The 18,680-nt window shown below is 37.9% G+C and overlaps 1 protein-coding gene across 15 annotated transcripts in view; it reads left to right on the top strand.

The window, feature by feature from the left end:
- TTLL5 (tubulin tyrosine ligase like 5) overlaps positions 1–18,680 on the top strand; it is a 387,986-nt gene that overhangs the window by 339,684 nt on the left and 29,622 nt on the right. For 6 of the 15 annotated variants that reach the window (XM_072623508.1, XM_072623502.1, XM_072623510.1 and 3 more), the window contains 2 exons: positions 1,349–1,434; positions 4,102–4,230. The exons of 3 other annotated variants lie outside the window; for them this stretch is intronic. In XM_072623508.1, coding sequence (XP_072479609.1) covers positions 1,349–1,434; positions 4,102–4,211 — 196 coding nt within the window. In that variant the 3' untranslated portion in view covers positions 4,212–4,230. Of the gene's footprint in view, positions 1–1,348; positions 1,435–4,101; positions 4,231–18,680 lie in introns of those variants that run through there. 6 more of the 15 variants (XM_072623503.1, XM_072623517.1, XM_072623507.1 and 3 more) reach the window with 3 other exon arrangements.

Consider the following 18,680-nt stretch of genomic DNA (forward strand, 5'->3'; position numbering starts at 1 on the left):
TAACTTAACAATACCCAAAAGAGTATGTACATATATGTATACATACATACGTATACAAAAATATGTGGATTTTATATATTATATGTGTACTTCACATATATAAAATGTTTATATGTATACATTTTAATAAAAATATATATTTGTTTATATTTGTGAGACATACATATACGTATGTCTGAATGATCTTTAGTTTATATAGGCACCTGAGAAGAATCACATTTCATCTCTGTTTACAAACAGCCTTTTTGTAATTTATTTTTAAGGGAGCTCCTGATAAATCTGAAATCTGAAACTTGATTCAAGATGCTGGTTCTACAGCTGCAATGCATCCCTTTCTGCACATTTTCCTCTTCATGTTGTTGTTTGTTTGCTTTTGTTTCTTCACTAAAATATATGAGGTTTTTAAAATTAAAGTTTTAAAAATTAAGCATATATATGTATTTAAATACATATACAAGCACATATTTATATATCATGTGTTTGCATATATACTTAAATATACATGAATATATGTCATCTTTCTAAACAAAAATCTCCTACTACTTGGTTTAAATTTATTCAAAGAAAATGACTCACTGACTCACCTTATACCTTCTATCTCATTTTTTGGGGAAAATTAATTTTAATATAGAATCAAATGTTTATTTTTTTTCAAATGAAACAAGGAAGAAGGAGTATTTGGAGTTTTTCAGTTTTCATTAAGCAGGAAAGGCTAGTATTAAGCAGTATCTCCTTTTTATCTGTAGCGAGTTTACTCTAACTTCAGTGTTCCGTGTCTCAAGTCACACAGTTCATGTTTATGCAGAACTTTAAGATTTGCAAATAGCTTTCCTCATTATTTTCCTCCGCCTCTTTTTTGTTTTTCTTTAAAGTTCTCTCAAAAGGCATTCCTTCAACAATATTTATTGAGCAAACTATGTACAAGTTGTAGAAGTAAACGGCAAGCTCTCAAATGAACTGATAGTGTAGGTGAGAAAACAGAGCAAGCGCACCTTCAGGAAACCCCTGGAGAACCCTTCACAAGGCAACACGGGAGCAGGTGCAGATTAGCCGAGCGCACCTAATATGGACAGTAAGGGGATGCTGGGTATCAGGTGGAATAAAGTTTACCTGGAGCCCATGGGGTCTGGGCAGATCAGCACTTGAATTTTCTTAGCTTTATACATCCTACAGATGAAATACTGTCTCCTCCTCCTGAATAAGTTTTTATAAAAGCAAACAGTCATCTCTGGACCTCATTAAAACGTGTTGTAGAAGAGTTTTGTAGGCAGAGGATTGAGACTGTGGGTTTTTGACAGCCTTTCCATTTTCACATTTTTAGCTCTAATTAGGTTCTTTTGTGTGCTAGGATGGCCTCCACAGAAGGACAGCTGAATGGATTCCAGACCAGCCTTAGTAATGCTAGGTCATTTATGCCCATCACAAAGTCTAGAGGTAAATATCAACTCTTCAGTTTATGGGGAGAGGGTGAAAGTAGTTAGGCTTTTGCTTTGGCAAAGTTCATACTCAAGCTGAGAAAAGAAATATAGTCAATTGTTCAAGGAATTAATTGGCCAGAGTTTTGAGAAAGGAAACTTTTTCTTTAGATTTTTTTTAAGGCAATTGGGGTTAAGTGACTTACCCAGAGTCACACAGCTAGTCTAAGGCCAGATTTGAACTCAGGTCCTGCTGACTCCACAGCTGGTGCTCCATCCACTGCACCACCTAGCTGCCCCAATATGTTTCTTTTAAAACCTTTTTGACATGATAGAACTGAAGAGTTTTCCTGGGGATAGTTTTAAGGGTATTAATGGTTTCCCAGTTTGGCAAACTATTACAAAATAGTGCCTATATTTGTAACATGAAGGTTTTTACCTGCCACATTCAATCATTCCTTAAGTGTTGAACACTTAAACTGATATTGTTAGATATACTTTCAAGTATGGCCATTTAAGAAAGACCAGAAGCTATTTGTCATTTCTAGCAAAAGCTAGTAGCCATGACTGAGAAGAAATGAAGTTCTAGGGTATCATTTGTAAGAATTGTGTTCACTTAGTAGTGACCTAGCCTAGATGGTAATGGACTATTTAGTGGGATTCAATAAGAAACTATTGAAAAATATTCATTTTTTAATCTCACGTGGTTATGAGACCCAGGCAATACACTAAATCCTGACCAGCCTAAATGGCAGTGAATGCAAAGTCAAGAAGCATATTATATAACATGCTTTGCATGCAGTCTGACAGAAGCTGAGTTAGTAAATAGGTGGGTCCCACTGTAGTGTCTTTGGCATCAAATGATATGATTTCATTTTCTGGCTCAGTGAGCCTTTGGAAATCTCTTTTGACCTCCCTAGGAAACACCAGTTTTAATATCAGCTAGTGATGCTCAGGCATTTTGATAGTTTATTAAAAATTTACTTTAGTTATATTAATAACAGACCCTAAAAGAGTCCATAAGTATAGCAAAGTAGAGGCCTACTTTTTAATGATAAAGTAGAAGCTTTCCGTAACAACCACCAGATCATTGTTTAAATTCACAAGAGAAAAGACTTGGCAGCACTAACACATCAGAAGACTGTATCCAGCTTTACCCAGAGATTGGAAATCCTGTCTATGTATTTCTAATCTGAAATGTGTTTGGAGGGTTTTTGGTCATTGCCTGCATCATTTAACTCATTCAATTGACTTGAACAAAGCATAGTATTAATAAGATGAAGATTCATTTCTGGAAGATTTAGTTAATTCCACATAGACAAAAGCTGTTCCTTAAACACTTAACTGCATTTCTAAGCCTGGACGATAAGTCTGGCTGTTTTGTGCCACTGATCACAAGGGGTTCTGGGTAAAAGAGTATGAATGTCCACACCACTCTTGCCTATTAAAAACCACTCCAAGCCCATGATTTGTTGATATGGGATCAATAACATCATATTAAATACAAAGGCCCATAGATTTTCCATTCATTTGCTCCTTACTAAGATATTAAGATTTTCTAAGTTCTAACAATAGACTCAGAAGCATATGGTATTGCTAGCTCAGGCAGGCTAGCCTGAATTCTCTATGGGAAGGAGCACATAAATTCAGAAAACTTTTGAAAGAAAGTGGGAGTGCCTTTGACAAAGTAAATGGTGCTGACTTGTTTTCTCTTCTAGTCAGTCAGGGCACTTTCTGTGACCTCTGAAGTGGTGGTGGTTAAATAAAATAGCAGGAGACCAGCAAATGAGGCAACTGAAGTTTTTCTCATGCCGACTTGACAGTATAAACTAGCATTAATGTGGGGTCTGAAGCCACACATGGTTAGAACTAGCTTCCCTAACCCCTGCCCCTTGACCACTGTGTAAACTTCTCCCATGCTGGAGCCAGACTTTTATAAGTCCTGTTAGTCTGCAGGTGGGGGAAGGGAATTAGGAGTCCCTTATAAAAGGTCTATGATTGATTTCATTTGTGAGAAGTCATGAGATGCAGCAATCTTCTTGCTAAATATTTGCTGCTTCAAGCTGTAGGTACAAATGAGCATGGAAAAACTTAAGTGCTTCCCATGGAGAAACCATAGCCAGCATATCAGTGTTTCCCTGATGTGGAATCAGAGGTTTCCATGTATGTGTTTTCCTGCTTTTGGAGGAAGTAAGCTTCCACTGAGACAGCATGAGAAATAGGTTATAAAAAATATATACAAAAGAGATTATTTTAGTTAATGAACTCAGTTGGATGAAGGGAACACTCATGAGTACACTAACTAAGAATGTTCCAATACTTAATAAAACTGCCTTAGACTTCCTTGTGAGCATCTTTGTGTGGCACGACTCAGCTGAATACTTATCCCACTAACAGCCATTGTTCTTTTCCCCAAGTGTATTGTAAATTATTGGAACTCCTTGTCCTGTCAGAATTTTAAGCAGTGAAAAGAGCTATTCAAATACTTGGCCCAAATGGAATTCCTGTCTTCCTGGCCTCTGAAAAGTAGATCTTCTGAATGGTTAAAGGTGTTCCTAGAGGTCTGAATTGATTTTTTTCTACAATTAACTTGTTGAAGTAAAGGAGTGGGTATGGATATGGGCCCTGTGTAGAGGGAAAGATCCCTTTGATACAGTTAAGTAGGATTATTTTTCCCATTTTTCAGGATCTTTGGATGCTCCTCAGGTTATTTTCGCACGATCCAAACCTTTACCCACCCCTCCTGGAGCTCTTGCCGCACTTATAGGACAGAGAAAGTCAAAGTCGGTGAAATAAGGGCCAGTTTAAGGTAACGGTAAGAGTAAGCTGAAATCTTGTTTCCTGTTTCTTGCTGGCCTTGCTCCATAGCATGAAGTCTTCATTAGCAGATCCTGAGAGGAGTGATATAAGTGAAAATTAGGTTGAGACTTTGTGAAAGAAAGAAAGGAAAGAAAGAGAGAGAGGAAGGAAGGAAGGAAGGAAGGAAGGAAGGAAGGAAGGAAGGAAGGAAGGAAGGAAGAAAGAAAGAAAGAAAGAAAGAAAGAAAGAAAGAAAGAAAGAAAGAAAGAAAGAAAGAAAGAAAGAAAGAAAGAAAGAGAAAGAAAGAAAGAAAGAGAAAGAAAGAGAGAGAAAGAAAGAAGGAAGGAAGGAAAGAAAGAAGGAAAGAAGGAAAAGAAAGGAAGAAAAGAAAGGAAGAAAGAAAGGTGTAGATAATCCCCAAAACTGTGTTGCCCCCACAGTATTAGAGTTCAGCCTGCCTATTTATGCATGAGCACACCAGTAGGTGGCTCTGGCGCAGTAAAGAAATCTCTCTAGTATGGAGAATGTCAGAGTCTCAAATTTTTCTAACTGAAATTGGAATTTGAGGGCAAGTAGGGACCGAAGACCACAGCTGGGTTTTTGTATATAAATGATAACTTGAATTTCTCATATTTGTCTCCCCATGTTAAGACTAGCAAGCTAATAGAAATATTCATTGTAGATATTTGAATAATTTATTTTTTCTGAAAAGAACACTCTTATGAAAAGGAGAGATAGGATAGAGTTGGGCAAAGATAGACTCCAACTTTAGCTAAATAAAATGAAATATATCATTCATGGAGAAGTGGATAGAGTGCTAGTTTGGGAAACAGGAAATTCTATGTTGAAGTACCACCTCTTAACAAAGATTAGCTGAGTAACCCTGAGCAAGCTGATTTAGCCTCTCAGTGACATTAGGAAACTCTCTGAGGCTACATGTTGTGGAGATGCTATTTGGCCTCAGTAAGTTTCACCACCAGGGAGCTCCCTCACCAACAAAATCTGTGGTCCAGAACAAAAATGTTTTCTCTCTTTTTATGGATCATCCTTTTTTGACTCTTTCTATTAAAAATAATCTAATTTTTGACTTCTTCAGGATTGTCATTAATGTATGAGTTATGATGTATGAGCTGCAGGTAAAATTGCAGAAACTAGTTAAAGGAAAGGTCATATGTTGAGAGAAAGGTCTACTGAAATTAACTACAAGGAAGCTGATTCTATGCTTAGCCAGAATTGTAACCAGCATAATTTTTCCTTGCCGTGGTCTTCAAGAGAATCTAAAAGAATCTATGAAACCTAAATGGTTTAAAGATACATCTCCCTTCTCCCTATCCCCACTAATACATCCAATTATTATTCTTAATTCTAAGAAAAATGTTTGCAAATGTATTTGATAGGCACTTATCTTCAGAGTTCCCCAGGAAAGAAGATAGATGTAAAAATATGTGTGCTGGATCAAAGACTTCGTAACCCCCTTCACCACCACCCCCTAAATACTCTTCCCAGATTGAAAAGAGAGCATCCAATTCAAGACTTGATCATGTGCTAGCATGCACCAGGGGCACTCAGTGCACAGCCACAGATTTTAATTTAAAATAAATAGCTGAAAGAGAGACTTAAACCTGATAGTTAGCATTGGTCCTCTTGAGGAGTTTCATCAATGTCTACTAGAAACCTATCATTAACTAGAATCACTAAAAGTGAGGTCCAGAATGCAGCCTATTTGTCAGCACTGAAATGTCCAACACAGCCCTGCTGAGCAGGACAGAAATAGACTATGAATGATGCTGTATTTAATGGCTGGCTTAAGTGGCAGGACCACATGCCGAGCAGGTATGAACATGGAGTATGTCACAGCACACAGAAATGCAGCTTCAGATTTTGTTTCATAACTGTGGGAAACAGTGATATGGACACCACCCTGGCAGATGGCAATCTGAAATGGGCAACTTCCTGTTAAGCAGAATTCTGGCTACCTACAAGGTAAATAAGCAGAGCTGTGGGATACAATGACCTCCTTATCAAGAGGGGCTACATCTTCATAGACATATAGTCTAGAGGGGTTAGTGCTCAGGAAGCAGTTGTTTCAGCCCCGTTTATACACGATCCCCATTAGAACTACCATAGTTCCATATGGGGACAACAGTAATTATAATAGTCTCAATTGACATCACAAGAAATCAGGAAATCTTCGAATCAAGTGGCTTTAAATGACCCAGAATAAATTAATAAACAGTTCATAGGATCATAGATTTAGAACTGAAAGGGACCTCAGGAGCAATCAAATCTATCCCCCTCATTTTACAGATGAGGGAACCAAAGCAGACAGAGGTTAAATAACTTGCTAGGGGCACATATCTAGAGATTTCCTGAGGTAAAATTCAAATTCAGGTCTTTCTGATTCCAGATCTGGTGCCCTAACCATTACACCATATAATCTCTCAGGTTGCTTCATTATGTGCTACTTTGAATAAACCAACCTCTGCTTAATGAAATTTTACCCCATACTTAAATTATATCCAGAGAACATACACACCTCCGTATATCTGTAGAATATATTTCCTAAAGAAAGCCTGTACTGATCCTCCCTAATTGATAACAACCCTCCCCTTGCCCTCTCCTGGACTTTGCCTCCCATTTTGTTTGCAATTTTCTGTTGCACTTGTCATGTATAAGTTCATATGAAGCTTTTATGTATGGTGTGTTCCTCACAAGAACTGTAAGCCTTAAGAAGACAAGGGCCATGTCTTACAAAAACTCTGCCTCTCATACAGTGTCTAATGTAGGGTTCCTCACACAGTAGGTACTTAATAAGTGTTGGTTTAATTTTTTTTATGGTTGAATTTTGCTAATAGACCTGGTCCCTACTGCTGCATTTGACACTACTGACCAGTTAGGGAATATGATGTGGATGATAAGCTGGAAAAGGAGATTGAGAAGGAGCAGCCAGACAGATAGGAAGTAAACCAGGAGACAGTAATGGCAATGAAAACTCAAGGAGGTGAGAGTGGTCAGAGACTGGAGGAAAAGAAAATAAGGGATAATGTCAGCAGGTTTTGAGGTATCTTAGAGTCATCTTGGACACTTGTGGTCCCTACATGGGTTCATCTTTACTATTGTATGTTGTTTCTGCCCTGTCCCTCCTACCAACTCTATGTATCTGATGTACCCCAGGTTTGGGGGAAGGTACTTTGCAACTATTATTCTTGCCATTCCATTTGAGTAACTATGCTTTCTAAGAGCTAATTGAGTCTATAGGTTGACTGGCCCAGAAGTAGTCACCCCCAAGGTTAGCCATTAGGACCTCTCATAGTAGTTGCCCCTGTGGAGACTCAACTTGCTATTATGAGTGCTGGTTGGGAGAGTGATCCCCCAAAGGGCTGCTACTGAATATTCCCATATTAATATACATGATTTTTAATGTTTTACAATTGCACAGCCTTGAAAATATCATCTAGTATATAAAAACAAAGGGAGTGATTTAGAAGAATATGGCAATATTTCTTAATTTGAATTTCCTTATACCTACTCATCTGTCCCATGCTATAGTATTTTGGATTAAGGCCATAGACATAAAAAGTTGGAGGACTTTCCTGACCTGAAACCTGAATCCATGTTACCTAGGCATCTGATACTGAACTGGAATGTCCCTTTAACTCTATCAATGAAATATAGTGTTCAGGGTAGACTGTTGAGGGTGATAATAGACTAAGACACTAATCTGAGTGGGAAATGGTAAGGTGAGGATAGAACCCAGTCACTATGATAGTTTTGTTTTGTCTAGAGGAAAAAAAAATGCCTCTTTGGTAGCAGAAGTCACTCCTAATTAACTTCTTTTATAGGGAAGGACATTTATTTTACCCTGTTTTATTTTTGCATTCCCTGTAATTTGGGATATGTGCAAAGTACACATCAAGAGATGCCAGAACTTCTTAAGGAAAGCTGTTGTTTACGTTGTTGATAACTGAGCTTCTAATTTAATTATTGAATCGTTAATCATTTTTGATCCTACATATTAGGATCTGGGATTTTAAAGCCCACTTTTTTGTTCTTTCTATGTGTTTCCCCTTATATCTGTTAATACTCATCCATTCTTAATTCTCTTTATTCTTCAGTACAAATTTTGTGATCCAGTTCAACTAGTCTCCTTACTAATCCCCTGACATGACATGTTCCTTCTCAGCTTCCTTTTTGCTCATTTTGTTATTCTGACCTGTAATATCCTCTCTGATTCTCTCCTCCTATCAGAATCCATCTCATCCCTTAAGACTCACTGTGAAGACTTGTCCAGCCTTGCAGTCTGTACCATATAATTTACCACATATTTGTTCTCTGACTTTTTCCTCTGTATATATCTTGTCTGTCTTTTATTATAAAATTAAAATTGTATTTCTTTTCAGTTAACAAGCATTTATTTTGTTTCCCCCAAGTATCTAGGATGGTGCAAGACACATAGTCCATTCTCAGTAAGTTGTTTGATTGATAATGGCCTCAGTGTTTGATGTCTTAGAAATATAGTCACTGTGTAGAGATCATATTTCAGGACTAAAAGATACTTAGTAGTCTCTCCCCCTGCCTTCAGGGAGGAATCTCTACCTAAACCTTCCCAGAGAGATGAAAGGTTATATTTTTTTAAAAGCAACTGGTATCAGAGATACCAAGGCTTTTCTCAGCTCATGCTATTTCTTAATAAGTTTCAGAGTGAGGAAATTCTTCCTTATAACTAATGTACTACAGCTCACCTCCCTTGAAGCTAAATTTACCTACTTCTTTCTTCAGTTTTAAAGTGTTTATATCTTCAAAGCAGAGGCCATCCAGCCATCATATTCCATGACAAACTCTTATGTACACCGAACATTTCACCATAATGCACTATTTACTTGTCATGTAGAATTCAGTTTAGTGAGAGTTTCATTTTGGATACTGTCCAAGGGAATCGAACTGCAACTATATAAAAAGAACTTTATCCTTTAAAGTGGTCCCATGACCCAGACCTAAAGAACAGCATTATGCTGAAGAATTGCTGAATTTAAAGCATCATTCTACTTTACCTTTTTCTTTTCTTATGCTTTAAAACTTCAGAGACCCACAGTCCCATCATTGTTTAGCACTTCTTCCAGTATTTTTGTGCCTTTTTTATCAAGCAGGTAATTCTTTTTTTGTTATTTTCTTGCATTGCTCTCATTTCTTTTCCCAATTTTTCCTCTATTACTCTTGATTTTTAAAGTTATCTTTTTGCTCTTAAAATCTCTTTCTTTAGCTCTTCTAGGAATTATTGTTGGACATGTGTTCAATCTGCATTTTTCTTTGAGGTTTTGCTTAGAAATGTTTTTAGGTCATTCTCTCCCTCTGAATTTGCTTCTTGAGTTTTCCTGTCACCATAGTATTTTTTTGGTCTGGTTCTTTTTTTTTGGTGTTTGCTCATTTTTTCAGCCTATTTGTTGACTTCCAACTTTATATTAGAATTGGGCTCTGCTCACCTCTGGAGGCGAGGGGGTTGACTTACCTAAGCTTCAGGCTTTTATGTCCTGCTGTTTTCACACCTAGGTCTAGGGTCCTGTAAGTTTTCAGTGCTTTCAAAATGGTATGATCCTGGGTTTGGTCTGGTCACTGACTTCCTGATCTGTGCTCTGCTCCTTACCTAGTTAGGAGCCCTGCTCCCTTGTCATTGCATTTAATCCTCTTTGCCCTGGAACTGGGTACTAAGAAATAGAGCTGCCAAATTTCAACTGGTCCTGTAGCCAGTGCTAGCTCAGGGGTCTGCCTGGAATCTCTTTCTGGCCAGGTCTTCATTCTCCTTACATTAAACATTAGGCATTCCTAGGGCTGCCACTACTGCTGCTGATACTGCTGCCACTGCCTCTAAAACCCACAGCTGCACTCTGCTCCAGGCCACCTCCCACTCCTTTATCCACAAAGCTCTCTTTTCTATCCTCCTAAATTGCCCTAAGCTGGAAAAATGACCCAGGGTGATTTTTTGTTAGTTAACCTGCTCAGAATTCAGTTTCATGCACTTTTTAAAGTTATTGGAGGGGTCGATTGGGACAGCTCAGCAAAATTACTGACTTTACTCTGTCATCTGGGCTCCACCCTATAGTTTCCTTCTACCAGCGCAGATTATAAACTCCCACCCACCCAATAATGTGATCAGCATTTCTGTCCAAAATTAAGTTTTACCCTTGAAAAATAATACTAGGTAGTGTGCCTTACCATTTGCAAAGTACTTTCCAAATATTACCTTGTTTTATCCCCACATTTCCAGCAGTTAGGTCCTATTGTTATCACCATTTTGTAGATGAAGAAACTAAGGCAGACAGTGGTCCAGTGACCAAGACTATACAACTAGTAAGTATTTGAAGCTAGATTTGAATTCAGGCCTTCCTCATTCCAAGTCAGTTACCTTGAATTAGAACAACTGGCTGTTTAATAATAACGTCCTTTGAGAATTCCAAACAGTTGTGTGACCTTCACAACACCCTTGTGAGGTAAATGTTATTGCTAGTCCCATTTTACAGAGAAGGTGAGAAAAGGTGAAGTAACTCACCCCAGGTCAAACAACTAGTAAGTAAATGAAGCAGGATTTAAACTCAGGTTTTTCTGACCCTCATAAGATGATGAGTCTCTCTGAATTTCCCTCAGCTAATTCTCTGATGGCAGACCTACAGCTCCTCAGTCAGAGGACCTGGTTACGTACACTCACCTTTATTACATTAACTATGCCACTTCCCCTCACTGGGATTCAGTATCTTCACCTGTAAAATAAAGGTACAGTGCCTTTTTCGTATTAGACAACCAATAAATGTTTATTGATCAATTAATTGGACTAGGTGACCCTTCAGATCCTTTCCAATTCTAAACCTGTGATCCTGTAGGTTACTTGACCTTTACTCAGAATTTTTTCAACCCAGACCTCCCAGGGCTTGATGGTCAACTCCATGATATGATGATACCTTAGAAAAGGACTTTCATGGAATTTTTCTACTCTGAACTGACAAAGTTTCATGTTTTAACCATACTTACAAGATCAGATCTAATTTTATAATAAATTAATAATTTAGAAAAATCTCCATCTCAATCAATAAAGCCTCTTTTAAACTGTTTAACTGAAAATTGGACATTGTGCTTTAATTATGCTTGGACTAATGATGAGTATACTGGAAAATCTATTCCACAAATTTTATTTTGCTCTGCTCCTATTTATGCATTCTGATATCATTCATGCTTATTATAGCAATAATATTATATTGTTGAAACCTATTCATCTTATTTTCTACTCTAAACTGTGGATCATTTTCTGCTGTAATTACATATAAATATTCTCCATATTATGCTTGTCCAGTTTTTTTAGAAATGTTGAAAGGAAGAATATTTCTCCCTACCCATCCTTTCCCTCTCATTCACATAGAATACATTCCATTACGTTTCAATGACACGCACTATTATTTTCTCTTTTTATGTATTCTATACCATATGCCAGAGGTTCCCAAACTTTCTCAGTTCACAGAATTCTTAGTGTTTCAGTAATTTTTTTCATGGTGCCCATGGGCCAAAAGAAGTACCCAACTGTTCTGTTTACTTAACAAGTATTTATGTCCTAATAACTTAAAAGCCATTTGAAAAACAAAACACATAAACTGAAAGAAAAAAATATTTTTATTTCATTCTTAAATAACCACAGTTACTTACTGATGGAATATTTGTTTCTGTCGAGCACATCTTTTCAAATTTTGGAATCAGATGGGACACTGCCATTCTCATTTCCTATTCCACATTGATTTTCACATATGGTACTTGTTTTTTATCATGGCATTTGTGGAAAACTTAGCATTGCAAAGATATGACATCACAAATGAGAAAGCTTAAGAAGTTGCTGAAATATGCCAAAGTACAAGTAAACAGAAGCATAAGAATAGCATCTGATGCAAAGGTGTCAAACTCCTATCAGGCTAAATGAGTACCAACTCAGATTAAAATGTAACTGAGAAATGTTTCACAAAAATAAACAGAAATGCAACACAACACAGATAGTGTTCATCTGTAGTTTTCTAAGTCAATATGCTGCAGCAGGGATCTGTTTCTATTTAATTTTGATATCACTGATCTAAAGGAATATAGCCAATCTGATATTGAAACTATGAACTACATTGAGCCAGTCATTCCCTCAGTGCCTAACAGGTATCAAGTATCTCTGTGTTTCCCTCAAAAATTTAAAATATTCAGTATCCCATGGTGCCTGTAAGGGACCACAGAGCAGTTTGAGAACAGTACTCATATAGTGTCATAACACAGAAGTTTTCATAAGTAAGGCAGATTTTAATTTTCCATAAGCATTAGCTTTCTGAAGTGTGTGTGTTACTGCTGCGGTATTCATTTTCACAGTACAAACTTGTCACTATTTTTGTTCATGTTTCTTACCTTGCTTATGAACTTGCCCCTTGCACTTCATATTTTTTTATTTATAATACTTAATTGTCAAAATATTCCGTGTGTTGATTTCGCTAATCTTCACACTAACCCTCAGAGGTAGGATGGCAAGTGATATTGTATCCTGTTTGTAGTCATGGATACAGAGACTTAGAGAAGGTGGTCTTAGGATACATGAATAAGGACATGGCATACAGGAAGAAGGAGGTGATAAGGCTCTCATATTTGGAGTATTATATTCCATTCGGGCTGCCAGTATTTAAACCATACAGTATACGGAGGAGGACATCTCAGATGGTGAAGAGCTGTGAGTCCATGTCATATGACTCCATGCATCAGTGAGTGCTTACCATGTACCAGGGACTCTGAAAGTTGCTAAAGATACAGAGACAAAAATGAAGTAGTTCCTGCCCACAAGGAGCTTACATTCTATTGTGAAGACAACGTGTACATTAATAAGTATACACAAAATATATACACAAAAATAAATAGAAGACACATTTTGGGGAAGGGGGCAAGAATGGCAGAGCCTCTAGGAGTGGGAAATAAGGAAAGTCTTAATGTAGAAGGAGTCACTTGAGCAGAGTCTTGAAGGAAACAAGAATTGAGAAAGGTGACACTTAGGTGAAAGTATGTCACAAGCATGGGGCAAGCCAATGCAAGAGACAATGAAGTAGATGGAATATCATTTGTAAGGAACAGTATGACATACAGTTAGCCTGGACCACAAGGTGCTGGAAAGGAAGGAACAAAAGCAACAAATAAAAATAAATGAAATATAAATTTAATTAATCTAAATTAATAAAGAATAAAAGGAAGTATCATAAAATTGGAAAGGTATGTTGTAGCTACATTGTGAAGGACATTACAAGCTAAACAAAGGAATTTTTATTTGATTCACAGTGGCAATGGAGAGCCATTGAAGTTTGTTGAATAGAGGAATAAGGTGGTAAGATTTATACTTAGAAAAATCAACATAGCAACTTTGCGGAGAATGGATTGAAAATAATTTTTTTTCTTTTCTTTTCCTCAGTTACATGTAAAAAAAATTTTAACATTCATCTTTTAACAGTTTGAGTTCCAAATTCTTTCCCTCCCTCCCTTTCCCCCACCCTGACAAGGCAAGCAACTTGATAGAGATTATACATGGGAAGTCACATAAAATGTATTTCCAGATTAGCCGTGTTGCAAAAGAAAACACACACCAAAAAGAAGAAGCCCAAGAAAATAAAATCACAAAAAGCCTGCTGTGATCTGCATTCAGGCTCCCATCAGTTCCTTCATCACAAGTCCTTTGGAATTGTCTTGAATGATTGTGTCGCTCAAAATACCCAAGTCAGTCACAGCGAATTATCACCCATTGTTGCTGTTACTGTGTACAGTGTTCTCCTGGCTCTGCTCACTTAACTTGGCATCAGTTTATATGTCTTTCCAGTTTTTTCTGAAATCATCCTGCTTGTCATTTCTTATTGCACAATAGTGTTCCATCTCATCATTTCTGCAACTTGTTCAGCCATTCCCCAATGGATGGGCATCCCCTCAATATTCAGTTCTTTGCCACCACAAAAAGAGCTTTTATAAATATTTTTATACATACAAGCTCCTTTCCTTTTAAAAAAAATAATAAATCTCTTTAGGATACAGAGCTAGCAGTGGTTTAGTTGGACCAAGGAGTATGCACAGTTTTATAGCCTTTGGCCATAGTTCCAATTTGCTCTCCAAAATTGTTGGATTAGTTCACAACTCTACCAACAGTGCATTAGCATCCCAATTTTTCCACATCCCCTTCAACATTTGTCATTTTCCTTTGATTGAAAAGAATTCTGATTCCAGTAAGCCTAAATGTGCTTCTTTGTGTTGCCTTACTCATGGCTCCCTAATTCTGTTTTCAGGGGCCAAGCAAACCAAGTTTAGTCCTCAGTCTCCCCCTGTGTTAGTTGGAATGTTTAGCCTGGAGACAAGAAGGTTCAGGTACATGGGAGTTGTATTCAAGTATTGAAGTGCTGTCATGTAGAAGAAGGACCAGACCTGTTCTGTTTGGCCACAGATGGTAGAATTGGCAAAGAGGTAAATTTAGGCAGAATGTCAGGACACACTTCCTAATAAATAGAGCTGCCCGCTTCTCTGAGGTGGGAGTGGCCTTAGTGATTCTCCATTCTCAGGGTCATAGAATTAGAAGAGGAAAGAACATCAGTGGTCCAGTCCTCTTGTTCTGTTTAGAATGAAGCTTAGGCCCATAGAAGTTATCAGAGCAAGCCTGGAGCTCAGGTCTTCAGAAGCTAAAACCAGCCTGGGGAGGGTGAGATTGCTCTGCATTGGAGATATTAAGACAGAGGCTAGATGACCACTTTTTTGGTTATGTTGTATTGAGGATTCCTTTTATATATAAACTAGATAACTAGTTCTAAATTCTGTGACAGGGTTATACAGCTAATTAGTGGCAGAGTTGAAATCAGAACGCAGGTCTCCTAATTTCTAGTCCAGTGCCCTTTCTACTTCACTATCTTGTCTTCATGAAGATATTCATGAATATGTATTCTGTTCCATCATCAGTTACAAGGTTAGACAATATTCAGCTTAGGCCTGACCTCCTTAGATTAATACTGGATGAATGAATATGCTAGCAACTGAGTCCTAGCCTCTAACCAAAACTTTTGATCATTATTCCATGTTGTGAATTTTCTGAAGCTGGGAAATTTTAGTTATTTCCTAGGCATGCCCTATTCCGTGATCATCATACTTTCCAACACCATGCATGAGTGTATAATATCTTATTTTGTCCTTGCTGAATATTGGAATTGAAGAGTCTCAAGAGCTCAGAAGGGAACTCAGGACCCAATTGATCCAAAAGATCTAAACAGGCATCTCTTTCTACAAGATACTCAACAACTGGCCATCCAGGCTTTGCTTAAAGACCTCCAGCAACTAGAGAGCCAATGCTTTCCTGAGTCAGCCCATTCCACTTTTGAATAGCTCCAATTGTTAGGATGTTTCCCTATATTGAATCTGCCTCTTGATTTCTCCTAGTTTTGCCTTTGGGGTTCAGGTAGACTCAATTTATTCCTAGGGCCTGTCTCTATAAAACATCTCCAGATTTCTTTCTTCTTCACCTTGGAGCCAGCTTTTGTCAGGGAAAAAACTGAGGAAAGAAACGCTGTGGCTTTTTAGGTGGGATCCTGAAAGATCTATTTCAAGAAGCAGGCACAAGAACTGTTCCCCTGAATTCAGTATGCCAGTGCAAGACTCCTGTTTGGGACTAGAGAAAGTCACTTGTCCTTCCTAGAACAGTGAGGGCATAAGAAGGTAGAATCCAAACTGAGAAGTAACAGCCATGTTTGGCTCCCAGTGCCCTCTCTCCTCTGCCCTTGAGGTCTCTTGACTGCGCTCGACAGTCTTTGTTCTTCTCTGAAGCGTCCTGTTTTGAAAATTGTTGTTGTTGTTCAGTTGTTTCAGTCACATCCAACTCTTCATGACTCCATTTGGGGTTTTCTTGGCAAAGATACTGGAGTGCTTTGCCATTTCCTTCTCCAGCTCACTTTACAGCAGAGGAAACTGAAGCCAGCAGGTTAAATGACTTGCCCAGGGTCACCCAGCTAGTGTCTGAGTCCAGATTTGCACTTAGGAAGATGTCTTCCTGACTCCAGACCCAGCACTCTACCTGCTGTGCCACTCAGCCGTTAAAACTACCATTCTCTAGAGAAGTTTAATCAACTTGTTGAATTTCATTATTTGTTAACCCAAGTTAATTCCCACTTGTTAGAATGTCCAGGGGTAGGAGGGTAAGAGATACTTGGGGGCAAAATCCTTACCTTAATTTATACCACTCAATCTACTCGCCCTATATTTAAAACATAGTAGAGTGGGAAGAATGAATTCCCAGCATGGGAGTGGTGTTTTGGAACGCACCACATCCTTCTCTCGTGCTAGAAGGAATAGTTGCTCAGGTTCACTTTTCCTCTCCAAAACATCCTGCAAAGCCCAAGGCATAGGCTCCCTTATCCATGGACCCTCATGCTTGTCCAAAATTCCAGTACCTGGAGGCAAGTGCACCTGGAAACCAAAAGTTTCTGAAAAATTCAAGCTAATAATGCTTCCAGTCATAGAATCATGAATTAGAGTCTGGACAGGGATCTCAGAGCAGCTTCTTCCTCTGCCTAGTTCCCCTTCCTTTCTCCTAGCTGTTCCAGAAATAATTCTGTAGCCCTCATCTTTTCTCTCTAAGCTCAGTTTCTATTCTGTTCCTTTATTCTCATGAAGGTTGAATGGGGTGACCTGTTGGGTGACCTTAATTTCACATTTCTGTTTTCCCAGGCTGTCAGCCAAGATGAGGGCTAAATACAACCATGACAAAGAATGCTAGGTTTGAAGTCAAAGGTCCTGGGTTCAAGTGCCTGCTCTTCCCTTTTCTCACCCCAGCCTCCAGCTCCCCTTTATGTATGGCCTTCACTCGTTAGGATGTGAACTTGTGAGAGCAGTGACTGTCTGGTTTGCTTCTATTCCCAGCACTTAGCACAGTGCCTGACATGTAGTAAAGACTTATTAGATACTCCATGTTTTCATGTCTCTGCCTATCTCTCCATTCATCTGTCTATCTATCCATTCATCTAGTTATCTACCACTTACTGTCAGAATGGCCCTAGGCAAAACACTTAACCTCCCTGGGCCTAAGTGTCCTCTTTAAAAAAGAAGAGCTTGTCCTCTAGGGTCTTTGAGATCTCTTCCAGTTCTAAAAGCTATGATCCTATTGCTAGATGAAATCCAAGTTCCCTTCTATCACTGTATTTATGAAACTCATCTCTGGACTGGCTGTATCCCATCTAAGCCCCACCAGAACAAGGGTTTGCCTCATGCAAGTGGGATTAGAATCAGAGAGATTGATGACAGGGGAAAAATGTTATATATTTAAAGTTGATCTTTGGATTGTGGAAGTCTCTTTATACCTTTTTCTCTCATCCTTCCTAAATTCTGTTTTCCTACCCCAGTTACAGGTAACTGAACACAGATGAAAGGTTAAGTAATAACTTCAGTATTACCTGATAAATATTTATGGTGAAATCCTTTTGAGCATTTTAAAAAGGGACCTTTGCAAACTCTAGTAATGGAGTTAATATTTTTGAACAAGGAGCCCTGCCCAGTCACTGAGTAGGCAACATTCCCTTTTGTACTCTTCCCATTATGGAGACTTTTCCTACACTCTGAGTTGGAAGGTGAAAACTAGTGTATTGAAGTTGTTTGACAAGATTTACATATGTTCTTGAATGAATTTCAAGGCATTTATTAAGCACTTATGTTCCAACCACTGTGCAAAGTTATAAATAGAAAACTTTGACAGTCCCTGCCCTTGAAAGACAGCAAATATAATGTTAATAATTTAGTATATTTAGTTGATATTTGTACTACATTTCAACCATGTAGTGTTATTTATGAACATGAGCTAGTTGGATAAATAAAAATATATATAAAGATTATATTAAAAAATCCTGATTACTTGATGAGGATTAAATCATATCTGATATCAGAGGGGAATTGTAGACTTTGTTGCCATTTGAAAATACTCGGGAATAGGAAAACAGAAAGAGAAGAAATGAAAACACCTGCTTTGCTGCACTGTGTAATAGTGATGCTAACTTTAGAGTCATACATTTAAATTCCTTATCAGTTATACTTAATTACTATGTTGTACAATAATGATTTTCCATAATATTTGATTGCAATCAAAACTGTTGATTTGTGCTTGGCCTTGCGAGGTTGTTGATCATGTGGCATGGGTTAGGTTGTTCACTTGATTAAAGTAGCCTCTTCTCTTTTGCCCCTGAACTTTCCTGAAATTCTCTAACATGACTCACATTACATAAAATTCTCTTGATTATCCACACTAATAGAGAAGTGAAACTAAAAAAACAATCTGTAACAATGAGTTAACATAAAAATAATTTTTATTTGACTTTGGAATCTTTTTTCATTTTGGAGGACAACAAAATGTACTTTTAAATTCTGATTTGCTAGGACAAGCATTCAAATTCATTTACTTTCCCTGGGCAT

This window comes from Notamacropus eugenii, chromosome 7 (assembly GCF_028372415.1).
Source record: "Notamacropus eugenii isolate mMacEug1 chromosome 7, mMacEug1.pri_v2, whole genome shotgun sequence".
Lineage (NCBI taxonomy): Eukaryota > Metazoa > Chordata > Mammalia > Diprotodontia > Macropodidae > Notamacropus > Notamacropus eugenii.